Consider the following 13806-nt stretch of genomic DNA (forward strand, 5'->3'; position numbering starts at 1 on the left):
AGATTCCCCTCTTTTTCAGAATCATGGAAGCCACTACACTTGAACTCTTCTGATATACAAATGGAACATTTTCCTCCAAATATCACAGTACTAAACCCATTTAGGAGCACAGTAAATTTAATGGAAAAGCACAATGAGTGAAAACTATAACACAAAAGACTTAATCACCATCAACTCGATGAATAATTTCTCAATGACTTACTTTAGTAACACCACTGTGAGATATAACAATTTCACAAATTGACTTTTATGGAAGGGGTGGGTGGTGGCATTGGTGTGGGCGGGGCCTCAACAATGGGCGTGGTTTTAAACAAACCACGCCCACACCCGTTTCCTTATTCTCCGCCCCCTTCCCATCGTCCTCTGCGCTCTTCCTAGCAGCCTCCGCGTCCGACGCGCCTCAAGATGGCGGCCGACAGTGAGGTGAGACAGTCGTTACCTCCCTACCTCTGACTTTGCTCCACTCCTCCGCGTCAATTTCAACCTTCATTGTTTTCTTTTCCTCCCCGTAGCCCGAGTCGGAGGTCTTCGAGATCACGGACTTCACCACCGCCTCGGAATGGGAAAGGTGAGTGAGGGAGGGAAGTGGGCGAGGCGCATCTGGGGCAGCAACACTCTGGGCCCCGGCGTTTCCCCGTCGCTTTTTTCAGGATCATCAAAAAGCGACGCAGCCCGTGCGGGCAAGTCCGGGTCTTGCGGAGCCGTCTTTGTCAATTACCCTTCTCTGCTTGCCTGCGAGCCTGGCTGCGCATCATCAGAGCCCGGAGACTCGGGCTCGCCAGAAAAGTTGCTTGTTTTCTCTCTGGGAGCCTGGCAGCACAGATTTCCTGTCTTGTTTTTTTAATATTTAAAAAAAAATACCTTAATTTGAACACCTTGATCGCAAACATGATTGTAGTTGGGTGTCAGTCATGTAAAGAACACTCCCCCTTCACCAATGCAACATTCCCATCATCAATGCCCCAAATCTTCCCTCCTACCCCACCCCACTTCCCAGCCTGTATTTGATTTGAGACAAGGCTTTCTACTTAATGGGGCGCTGAAAGGCTACAGTCACACACTTTGAGGTGCCCCTTCCTGCCCAGCCCCGCCCCCAGATTGCTTCCGGAATAACCTGTCCATCATCAAAGCCACCAAAATTTGCACCCGAGCCAAGGAAGGAGGCCTCAGATGAAATCATGCGTCCCTGGCTTTGGCTTTGCATGACCCTGTCCCACTCCCCTTCCTGCACGGCTGTCAGGGACAGACCAAAGTTGACAGGTGACTGGATTTCGTTTTTTGAGGCCCACTGTGTGGTGCAGATAACCTTAGGTAGAGAAGTTTTTCTGTTGGATGTTGCGGAAGCTTCTTTGTTTTTTGGGGGGGGAGATGAGGGAGGTAGGAAAGAGGCATGGAAGTCAAGTGATTAGCCTGGTGTGTTATTTTATCTTATTTTTTATTTTATTTTCCTGGGGAGGGGCGTGTTGGGAAAGAGGCATGGAAGTCAACTGATTAGCTTGGTGTAACTATTTTATTTTTCCTTTTAGTTTAGTGTTCTCCTATTTTATTATTTTTTTAGTGTTCTATTTTAATTTGGCTAACTATTTTAAACTCTAGTTTGGGAGAAGACTTTGGTGGGTGTCGTGGCCATGAGTGGTAGTAGGGAAAAACGAACAAGATTCCAGATGGACTGGCCAGAAGAGAGTTTACACTGGCCACACTGGCCAGTTTACACAGACTTCCTTCTGTGCCATTTCTATTTTCTTATAATGGAAGAGAGCCAAAAATAACTACAGAAGAGGCCAGAGAAATAGCATGGAGGTAGTAAGGCGTTTGCCTTACATGCAGAAGGACGGTGGTTCGAATCCTGGCATCCCTATGGTTCCCCGGCCTGCCAGGAGCAATTTCTGAGCATAGAGCCAGCATAGAGCATAACCCCAGAGCGCTGCTGAATGTGACCCCCCCAAAACAAAACAAAACAAAACACTACAAAACAGTAGTTTTTAAACAAGATCAAACCAAGCAGCAGCTCTGAAATGAATAGTGATTAAAGTAAAGGTGATCCTGTTGTGGGTTACATGTTTTTCATGGAAAAGATAATCACATCTGGGAAGTGGTTCATTAGGCCTGGGAAGGTAAGATACCATCCTGAGCAGAGAAGCCTTCAAAGTGAACTTTGGAAGATAGTGAAGTTGCTGCTATCTGTTGAAGATTATGTTCAATAGCAGATTATGGCTGACTCCTATGTTAACTAAAAGAATCTAGATTGGATACATGGTTTTTCATGTTTTTCATGGTTTTAATGTTCTCAGCCTTTTGGTGTGCCTCAGAATTGTACTTTTTTCTTTGGCTTTTGGGTCACACCTGGTGATATTCAGAGGATACTCCTGACTATTCGCTCAGAAATCTCTCCTGGCTTAGGGGACCATATGGGATGCCAGGGGATCGAACCTCTGTCTGTCCTAGGTTAGCACGTGCAAGGCAAATGCCCTACCGTCTGCATCACCACTCTGGCCCTAGAATTGCATTTTAATTCTGTGTTGCAGTGTCCTCTAAATTAGCTTTTTAACAATTTCCCTGATAGATAACCACCGATTAGAAGACTTTTAGAATCAGTAGAAAATATTGGTCAGAGATCACCTGGATTTTAACTGTCCCCTTAAATTTGTTTTACTTTAATGAACAAAATTCTCAAATGATATTTTCTTAGAGGTAAATCAGGAATTCCCTATTATCTTTGAAAGAAATAAATTATTTTGAGATTATTGATTTTAGATTTATCCTTGTAGTATCATAATAGTCTTGCCAGTTTTTACATATGTAACATGTTCATTTAATTTTTTTATTATATGAAAAACAATGCCTTTGTTTGGTAAATTGTAGACAAAGTAGAAATCTAAGAATTTGGAGACCAAGGAAGATTTTCTACATTTTTGTTGTTGTTTTTGGACCACCTAAGGTGCTCAGGCTTTACTCCTGACTCTGCTTAGAAATTATTCCTTGCAAACTCTGGGAATCATATGAGATGTTGGGGATTGAACCCAGGTTGGCTCAAACAAGACAAATGCCCTACCTACTGTGCTATTGCTTTGGCCCCAGATTTTTTTTCCCCCTGTATTCTCTGAAATAATATTAAAATACAAAGAGTACCCTTCTTTTTTGGAGGGGAGGCCTCCCAAGTGATGTTCAGGGGATATTCAGCAATCCTTGTCAGCTTAACTGAATAGTGATATAGTGTTGTGGCCCTAGGATGTAGCATTGGTTGGACCCTATGGAATGAGGTTGGGGTTACCCTAGTGGTGATCTGGACTATACATAGTTCTTTTTCAGAGCTTTGTGGTCTGGGAATTGAACCCAGATCAGAAAGTACAGGGTTTGTACACCGACTCCTGTATTGTGTTTCTAGTTAATAAAAAATACCCTTTTAAAAATAAGTTGTGTAACAAGAAAAAAAACTTTGTTACATATTTATATTATTTTTTTTCTCTCTCATTACTAGGTTTATTTCCAAAGTTGAAGAAGTCTTAAATGATTGGAAGCTGATTGGAAACTCCTTGGGAAAGCCACTTGAAAAGGTCAGATCTATTTGCTGGTGTCTCTAAATGAATACCGGTACTTAAATCTTCTATTTCTATGCCCCTTGCTTTATTTGGGTACATTTTAATGAAATGTTTTTAAAGTTTTGTATAACTTAAAATGGCGCCTGGGAGAACTTGGATTTGAATATGTGGAAAACAATATGTAAGATATTTGCGAATTATTTTTTAAAATAATAAAGTTATTATATTATATCACAATGTTCATTGTGAGTTTTATTTCTTCTCATGTTTTCTTTTTTTGCCTTTAGAATCTTGAGATCTTATCAACTTTTGGGATAGAACATTTTATGTAGTTGATGAGGAAACAGTATTAGTCTTTAAAAACTGTTAGCAGCTATTTTACTCTTTGGGATTTCAATTATTTGTTCTCTCCCATCCACCCCTTATCATTTATTTATTTATTTGGGTTTTTGTTTTTTGTGTTTTGGGTCACACCCTGCAGCGCTCAGAGGTTACTCTTGGCTCTATGCTCAGAAATCGCTCCTGGCCAGTATTCAAACCACTGTCCTTCTGCATGCAAGGCAAACACCTTACCTCCATGCTATCTCTCGGGCCCCTTATTTGTTTTTTGGACCATACTAGATCAGGGCATTAGTCCTGGCTCTGTCAGGAATTACTCCTGACAGTACTTGGTAGACCTAGACAATATGGGATGCCAAGGGTCAGCTGCATGCAAAGCATATGCCCACCTGCTATTCTATTGCTTCAGCTTCCCTTTTTAATCTTATGAATGGTTTGAGGATATTTAAGAATAAAAAACACTTCAAAATTGAGGTAGAATTCTAATTTTAATTTAAAATATTGGCAATATTTTTTGTAAATTTCTTCTTAGATATTTGTTGAAGGGGCTAGGTAGCACAGGGATCAGAGAGATGCAGAAACATGTGTAGGACCCTGGTTTGATCCCCAGTACTATATAGCCCTCTCCTAATCCTTTGTTTCCCTCCTTCCAGCACCATCACCAGGGTGTCCCTTGGGTCTTTAAAACTGCAGAGCTTGAGCAGCATCCTCAGGCCCTAAAATTGAACTGTCTGACTTGGTGGACTATTATTGATGGGAGTGGCCTGTGGCCCCCTGAACACTGCTTTGGAAGTTATGCACCTAGAGAAAAAAGTCATTCTGAGAACAGAGTTTCTGTATTTCACTAAAGGAGTTAGCAGTACTGGCAATGTAATTTGGATATATGAAGATGTTTTATTTGTTAGATGAAATAAAATCTTTCATTATCTTTATTGTAAGTATAGTACTAGTAGCAATTTGTTCCTCTGTAGGAATCTCAGCTTTTTGGCAACTCTTGACATTGAGGTGCTCAGCCAGGCAGTGTGGTACTTCTTGGTCTAGCTGTGCTTGGGATGATGTTAAAGCAGGTAGAGCCCTTCTTTGGCTTGCACATGGCTGACCTAGGATCTATCTGACATCCCTGATGCTCCCCTAAACCTGCCAGGAGCAGTCCCTGAGCACAGGGCCAGGATTAAGGACTAGGCATGGGTAGGTGTGGATCAAAAACCAAAATAAACACAATAAAAACCCATAAGATTAAAGGCAAAACAATTTTTTTTTTTTTGGTTTCTGAGCCACACCGGTGATGCTAAGGGGTTACTTATGGCTGTGTGCTCAGAAATCTCTCCTGTCTTGGGGGACCATATGGGACTCCCAGGATTGAACTGAGGTCTGTCCTGAGTCAGCCGCATGCAAGGCAAATGCCGTAACACTGCGTTATTGCTCTGAAAGGCAAAACAATTTTGATATAACTGAAATGGAAAATTATTATTATTTATTTTTTTGCTTTTGGGGCCACACACAGTGACCCTTGGGTTACTCCTGGCTATGCACTCAGAAATCACTCCTGGCTCAGGGGACCATATGGGACGCTGGGGGATTGAACCACGGTTTGTACTAGGTGGTTAGCCACATGCAAGGTAAATGCCCTACCACTTGCTCCAGCCCCAGAGAGCAGTGTTATTAAACATAATCTTCATGAGGGAGAGAAACAAGTATAATTAATTATTTGTCATTTATATGTTAAATTTTTGAACCACACTTATCCAAAAGCTGTCTGCAGGGCTTTGTTTTGGTTCTGCTAGGAATTACTCCTAGCAGTGCTTGAGTGACCACAGGCTATGCTGGGGATTGAACCAGGGTCACTGCATGCAGAAACAGGTACCTTAACCCCTGTACTAAATCTGGCTTGTTAAATTTTACATCATCTACATAATTTTGGTTACTATAGATTGAGTTCAGGGCTACCTCATATAAAAATGGCTTGTTCTGTACAACTGAGCTACGTGCTTAGTTAAGATGAAAATATAGGCTTTGGATGAAGGGCAGAGCACCTAGATTTTTTTAAAAGGGCATAGACTTAAAAATTGTTTTAATTTAATTAAAGAACTCTGACTTAAAAAGTTACTGAGTTTTAGGGATACAGTATTTCTTTTTCTTTTCTTTTTTTTTTTTTTTTTTTTGGTTTTTGAGCCACACCTGGTGACGCTTAGGGGTTACTCTTTCTATGTGCTCAGAAATTGCTCCTGGCTTGGAGACCATATGGGACACTGGGGGATTGAACAGCGATCAGTCTTAGGCTAATGCACACAAGGCAGATGTCTTACTGCTTGCGCCACTGCTCCTGCCCCAAATACAGTATTTCAACACCAATCCCAAGACCGTTATTGATTTCCCTCCACCAATATTTCCATGCTTCCTCCCATTTCCCCAACCCCCAAGAGGGAATAGGTTCTTAAGTCTTTGGATTCTAAAGTTTAGATCCTAACTTCCTAGTTTGAAATTTATATTGTAATGCAGTTATAATTTGCATACTTCGAGGCACATAATAAAGTATAATGTAGTATTAGCTCTAGACATCTTTTTTCCATGTAGATAGCAATAGATAAATGAGACACAAATATAAACAGATTGTTTTTGTTTTGGGGCCACAGCAGGTGGTTCTGGGTTACTCTTGGAGGTCCTTAGGGGATGTGGGGAATTAAATCCAGATGAGCCATGTGCAAGGCAAGTACTATTGCTCTGGCCCCTGTAAACATATTTTAAGGTAAATTGTAACTGGTGAGTAAGATTAAAGAAAATGTTAAAATGGATTTTACAGCATAGAAGGACATTTAGAGAATGACTGAATAAATACCAATATAGGGGTCAGAAAGGTAGTGCAGTGGGTAGGGTGCTTGCTTTGCACTTGGATGCAGCATCCGTTATGGTCCCCTGTATACTATCAGGAGTAGTTTCAGGGTGCAGAGCCAGGAGTAAGCACTAAGCATTGCCAGGTCTGGCCCCAACTCAAAAAGAGTAAAAAGAAGATATACATATTCTGGAAGAAAACTGGCTTTTTGTTCTGCCTTAAAAAAAGTCCTTAACAGCCTATAATTTGCTAATACTTAGAAGCCCATTTGCTTTTATATGCTCCTACTTAAATCTTTTTATTTTGTTATTAAAAATATTTAAAAGCCTATGTAATGTCTATCGTAGATTTACTAAGTTGAGAAGATATTCCTTATTTTCTTTCAGGAGTTTGATTTAATAAAGACCATTATTTCATCTTGAAGTAATTGTGTATGTTGTAAGGTTGTCAAGGTTCAGGGGGGGCCGGAGAGATAGCATGGAGGTAAGGCGTTTGCCTTTCATGCAGGAGGTCATGGTTCGAATCCTGGCGTCCCATATGGTCCCCCGTGCCTGCCAGGAGCAATTTCTGAGCCTGGAACCAGGAATAACCCTTGAGCACTGCCGGGTGTGACCCAAAAACCACACACACACACACACACACACACACACACACACACACACACACACACACACACCTTAGTCAAGGTTCAGGGGTTTTTGGGGGGGCAACTTGGCTAAGTTCTGTACTCAGAGATTACTAAGGGGACCCTATGGGGTACTGAGGATAAAACCCTGGTCAGCTGCATGCAGGGCAACCACACTACCTTCTGTACTATCACCCCACCATCCCCAAGGTTTAATTTAAAAAAAAAATGTACATCTTGTACATGTACATATTGTGTTACACTTTTTCCGCTAAGTTTATTTTTTTCTTTCTTTGGACAGTTGATATAGGAGGTAGTTTTTTATAATCTGCTCTCTATTCCAGGTATCAATATGACTGTTTTTGGTGTTGATACTATATTATCTTGACTACAGTAATTAAAGATTTCTTAACCTTGACACTATTGAAATTTTGGGCATTTTTCTAGAAATTGCTAAATATACTCTGAAAGACAGAATTGTGCCCAATTATGAGCCAATGAATAATTTTATATGGCTTGAGATTAGTGATGTTTGAGACTAATTGTTATTTCAAGGTTGGTTGTCTGTTCTAGGTTTTCTGCCTTTTATTTCCATTATGAATTTTAGAATAAACTTGTCAGTTTTTATTTATTTTGGTTTTGGGACCATACCTGGCAGTGCTTAGGGTTTATTCCTGGCTTAGAACACACCTGCCTAAGCCGGACTTGGAGGTCAGGGTTGCTCCTGCTTTAGAGGATCATGCAAAATTGTGGGGGAAGGTTGGTTCCATTTCTTCATTATTTTCCTTGATTTATCTTTGAGTACATTATTCTTATGTTATTTCTAATTTTCTGTTAAACACATCTATTTTCCAATTCAGTTATTACACATATTAGGTCTAAATTTCTTATTGTTTCTTTCTATACCTTTACTACTCTTAATTCCTCATTTCTAAATTTGTTTAGTAAATATTTTTCATGAGCACAATGGTTTATCGAATGTTATTAAATATCTTTGATTCTAAGTATCTAAAGAAAGGGTCCTCTTCAGTTGAAATTTAGAGCTGTTTGTATCATTGTTTTAATTTACTAACTGGTAAAAATAGAAATATTGTATGGACAACTTAAGCAACAATAAAAACTGTTAATTATAATATTATTTATGTATTACTTTTAAATCTAATAAAATTTTTTTTCAGTTTTATCTTTTACAATTTATACCTTGAGATTCTGTGGTTTACACTATGATTAATAATGCTTTCTCATGCACATAATTCCAACACCACTCCCGCCTCACTTTGCCAAGGACCACAACTTTCCTCCCTTCCCTTTAATCCTTCTGTATCAAATGAATTTTTTTATTACTTTATTTAAACAATTGGATTGCATTAGTTGCTCCTAATACATGTTTCATTCTATGTTCCAACTGCAAACCCATCACTAGTGTAAAATTCCCTCCACCATTGTCCCTGAATTCCCACCCACTACCAAGCCTTGCCCCACTGGCAGGCACAAAATTATATACATTGCTTGTTTATTGGTTAAGTGGAACTGAAAGTATATTTTTAAAAAAATACAGCAAGAAAAAATTTGTGGAAATTATTATATTTGTCAAGAGGTCATTAAGTTATGTGAAGGTTTACTAAGCTGTTGGCTAGTTGATTTTTCTGTTCTCTAACAGAAAAATGGCTTCTATTGCAACTTTGACATCTAATTTAGTATGTTACTGCTGTGACAATTTTGAAAAATTAGAATCCATGCAACACCTCTAAATATTTGTTTTGTGATTGATATGGCAGTGCCTGTGGTATGTAGTAATGGATGCCAGACTTCCTAGGAGGAACTATATAGGATACCAAGTATCAAACTCAGGTCAGTGTAGTACAAGGCAAACATCCTACCTAGTGTAATATTACTCTGGCCCCATGACCTTTTTTTTGTTTTGTTTTGTTTTTGGGTCACACCTGGCGGTGCTCAGGGGTTACTCCTGGCTGTCTGCTCAGAAATAGCTCCTGGCAGGCACGGGGGACCATATGGGACACCGGGATTCGAACCAACTACCTTTGGTCCTGGATCGGCTGCTTGCAAGGCAAACGCTGCTGTGCTATCTCTCCGGGCCCCTCCTATGACCTTTTTTTATGATCAAAATTGAAATGAGGGGCCTCAGCAATAGCACAGTGGTAGGGTGTTTGCCTTGTACACGACCAACACAGGATCGACAGTGGTTCGAATTCCAGCATCCCATATGGTCCTCTGTGCCTGCCAGGGTTGATTCTGAGCACAGAGCCAGGAGTAATACCTGAGTGCTGCTGGGTGTGACCCCCCCAAAAAAAAAAAAAAAAAAAAACCAACAAAATTGAAACATGAAAGTAACTTGGCAAATATTTCTTTGCTAGTAGGTAAATCCAAGAAACCAGCCTTAAAGCATATCCTTTCTGGCACTATGTTGTACTATTTTAATTGAGGTTTAAGATTTTACAATGTTGTTAATTATACTTTTTTTGTTTGCTTTGGGGCCACATCTGACACTCAAGGATTACTTCTGGCTCTGGGCTCAGACAGACTTGGCAGGCTTGGGGGACGATATGGAAGGTCAGGGATCAAAACTGAGTTGGCCATGTGCAAGGCAAATGCCCTACACACTGTGTTATTGCTCTGGCCTCTAATTAATTATACATTTTTTTGCATGTATAATTCAAATACATTAGCCATCTCCAGAGATGTGCCTGTCTCCTTCCAGAATCTCAAAGTTTCTCCCTCCTCATCCATCCCATGTAATCTCAGTTCTGTGGGCAAAATTTCCAACTCAGGCAATCATTTCTCTGACTACAGTGAACATTTTTACGTTATAACATTATTATATTCAGCCTATGTGGACCAGATGGTTCAGATGGTTTGATGCTTAGGCCTGGTGGGGTTGAGGGCCTCAGAGGCTACAGCTATTGGTGCTGTGGGAGGTGGGAGACAATGCAGTACAGGCTTGAAGTTGGGGTTTGGGTATACAGGCATGTACTCTACAGCATTTTAAGCCATCATCTGAGTATAGGAGTATCTTTTAAAAAAGATAGGGCCCGGAGAGATAGCACAGCAGCGTTTGCCTTGCAAGCAGCCGATCCAGGACCAAAGGTGGTTGGTTCGAATCCCGGTGTCCCATATGGTCCCCCGTGCCTGCCAGGAGCTATTTCTGAGCAGATAGCCAGGAGTAACCCCTGAGCACCGCCAGGTGTGGCCCAAAAAACCAAAAAAAAAAAAAGGATATTACTTTTAAATGATTCCTATATATTTCCATTTGAAATAGCCTGGGATGTTTTTCAGACAAGTAGGTAAATAAAGAAGTAGATACATTTTAGTTAATTTATGCACCATGTAATTGACCAATTTAAGGCATATAATATAGTAGTTTTTAATATTAACAGATTTGTGTAATCACAACTATAGAACATCTTAATTACCTCCATAAGATAAGAGTCATTTCCCATTTACTCCCTGCTTTCAGCAACAAAGTAATATTCCTGTGATGGATTAGTGATATCTCATGGTTTTGATATGTATTTCCTAAACATTTTTATTCTTTAGGTATAACATTTCTTTATGGGGCGGGGTCACATACGGCAACTCTCAGGGGTTAACCTCCTGGTTGTCCACTCAGAAGTTGCTCCTGGTAGGCTCAGGAGACCATATGGGATGCCGGGATTTGAACTGGGGTCTATCCTGTGTTGGCCTCATATAAGGCAAACACCTTACCACTGTGCTATCGCTCTAGCCCCTAACTATAAGATTTCTATATGTAATTTTAATACATGACTTACAAATGGTTTTTCCCATACTCACATATACCTGATATTATTGTATATTGTCTTCATTTTCTTGATGTTACTTCTAGATCTTGGTCCTACATTTAGGCTTGGGATTCCATTTTGAATTAGTTTGATGTTTAGTTTAGAAAAGTGTCCAATTTGTCTTTCTTTTACATGGACATAGATAGCTTTTCAATTTTTATATTTCAATATTACAAATGGTCAAGAAGTTTTCTTCCACAAGTTAATGAAAACTTTCAATTTTTATCTACACCACATTTTCTGTTCTGATGGCATATAAGAATCACTAGGAGCTTTGGAAAACTGATATTTAAGGAAACAGTCTCAGATTCTGATTTAATTGGTTAATTGTGGAGCCTAGATTTTAGTATAACCCTCTCCCCCCAATGGTTTGGGCCATACTACGCGATGTTCAGGGATGTCTTTTGGCTCTGCTCAGGGATCACTCTGTGGTGCTTGCGGTGGCAGTGCTTGGAATATCATTTGGGACGCTCAGGTCGACCCAGTGCAAGGCAATCAGTACATTTTTTAAGACCTCTTACTTGATTATAAAGCTAATAGTTTGAGAACCATAACTCTTTGTGTTCAAAAAAGGTGGGGGGAGAGACACCATTTTATGTCTTATATGTTCCTCCTTTTTAACAGTGCTGCTCCTGTGATTAGAAGAAACATTTTGGGGGCTGGAGTGATAGCACAGTGCTAGCACGTTTGACTTAAACGCAACTGACTCAGGACCGACTCAGGTTCTATTCCTGGCATCCCACACGGTCCTCTGAGCCTGCCAGAAGTGGTTTCTGAGTGCAGAGCCAGGAGTAACCCCTGAGTACCTCCTGAGTCCCCCCCAAAAGAAACATTTTGTTAATTTGTAAAACGTTAAATTTATACATATATATTTTTTGGGGGGGGTTTGGGCCACACCCAGCGGTGCTCAGGGGTTACTCCTGGCTGTCTGCTCAGAAATAGCTCCTGGCAGGCACGGGGGACCATATGGGACACCAGGATTCGAACCAACCACCTTAGGTCCTGGATTGGCTGCTTGCAAGGCAAGCAGTGTTATCTCTCCGGGTCCAAATTTATATATTTTCAATAGAACATCATTTTTTCATGGTAGGTTGTTTAAAATGTGAAATTTGAGGGCCGGAAAGATAGCATGGAGGTAGGGCCTTTGCCTTGCATACAGAAGGACGGTGATTCGAATCCCAGCATTCCATATGGTCCCCCAGGAGCCTTCCAGGAGCCAGGAGTAACCCCTGAGAGCTGCTGGGTGTGACCCAATCCCCCACCTCCCCGAAATGTGAAATTTGATTCTGGTAGTTAGCCAGTCCTAAAAATGTCATGCTTCTTAGGTGTTATGGAAAATGTAATAATTCCTGTTAAATGTATGTAATAAGGAAATAAATTTCAGTGAGAACTAAACAAATAGATGACACTGATGTACAAGTTAAAGTCAGAGAAAATACTGTCTTGGGGGAATGGTTTGGGCAATACCTGGAAGTGCTGGTGGTTATTCCTGGCACTTTACCTAGGTTTTGTTCTTGGTTGTGCTTGAAGGACTTCAGTGATCTGGAATGGCTGCATGCAAGGCAAGCACCTTAAGCCCTATACTGTCTCTCTGGCCTGTGAAAACATTGTTTGGATTGAGTTGTGTGCTGTCTCAGGTTGTTAGAGTATATGACTAAAATATATATAAGGTATTTTGATAATACTGTATTCTTGATAATATTGTGCTCTTGCATCATATGGAGGTCATCATAAATATTGAAAGAGATATGTAATAATCATACATGAACTTTTACATTCGAGACTGAAAAGAATAAAATATAGTCTTTATCTTCACAGCTTACTGGAAAAATAGGTATATAAAGTAAATGATTAGAATAAGGTGCCCTTGGGGGCTGGGGCATGTTTTGCCTTGTGTTTGTTTGCCTTGCATGTGACCAGCTCAGACTTGATCCCTAGCACCCCAGATGGCCCCTGGAGCCCACCAGAAGTGATATTTGAGTTCATAGCCAAGAATGAGCCCTTGAGCACGTTTGAGTGTGGCCCCAAAACAAAAATTAAGTGTTCTTATAATAATTTAAGATACTGGAAAATCCCGGAGAGATAGCACAGCGGCGTTTGCCTTGCAAGCAGCCGATCCAGGACCAAAGGTGGTTGGTTTGAATCCCGGTGTCCCATTGGTCCCACGTGCCTGCCAGGAGCTATTTCTGAGCAGACAGCCAGGAGTAACCCCTGTGCACCGCCAGGTGTGGCCCCAAAACAAAACAAAAACAAAAACAAAAAGATACTGGAAAAGGATAATGAAATAAAGCAAATTAAATCGTCTATTTTCAGGAGTTAACTCTTAGGGTGAGTTTTGATGAATAAATAATTAAAATTACTTAGACAAAATAGAAAATAACAAAATGAATAATCTAGATAGAGATGAAACATCACACCTGATGGAAATAAAAGTAATGAGGTGTAAATGTAAGGGAAGTGTCTTAAATAGATGCAAAGTAGCTGTAAGCCAGAATATGGACTTTCTATCCCTTTTTAATACAGTCTTTGCATTATATGCATAATGTATTAATAAATAATTTATAATTAAATATACATATATAGAAATCATAGTCAAATTTCTCTGATAAACACATGATTAGAAACCTCTGGATGTTTCTGGGTTTTGGTAAATAT

The 13806-nt window shown here is 40.1% G+C and overlaps 1 protein-coding gene across 2 annotated transcripts in view; it reads left to right on the forward strand.

Annotated features, from left to right (window-relative positions):
• The first annotated feature begins 394 nt into the window (after window positions 1-394).
• Window positions 395-13806, forward strand: part of RAB3GAP1 (RAB3 GTPase activating protein catalytic subunit 1) — a 78562-nt gene continuing 65150 nt past the window's right edge. For both annotated transcript variants that reach the window (XM_049773625.1, XM_049773626.1), the window contains exons 1-3: window positions 395-423; window positions 513-568; window positions 3479-3554. In XM_049773625.1, coding sequence (XP_049629582.1) covers window positions 406-423; window positions 513-568; window positions 3479-3554 — 150 coding nt within the window. In that variant the 5' untranslated portion in view covers window positions 395-405. The remainder of the gene's footprint in view (window positions 424-512; window positions 569-3478; window positions 3555-13806) is intronic.

This window comes from Suncus etruscus, chromosome 5 (genome assembly GCF_024139225.1).
Source record: "Suncus etruscus isolate mSunEtr1 chromosome 5, mSunEtr1.pri.cur, whole genome shotgun sequence".
Taxonomy (NCBI): domain Eukaryota; kingdom Metazoa; phylum Chordata; class Mammalia; order Eulipotyphla; family Soricidae; genus Suncus; species Suncus etruscus.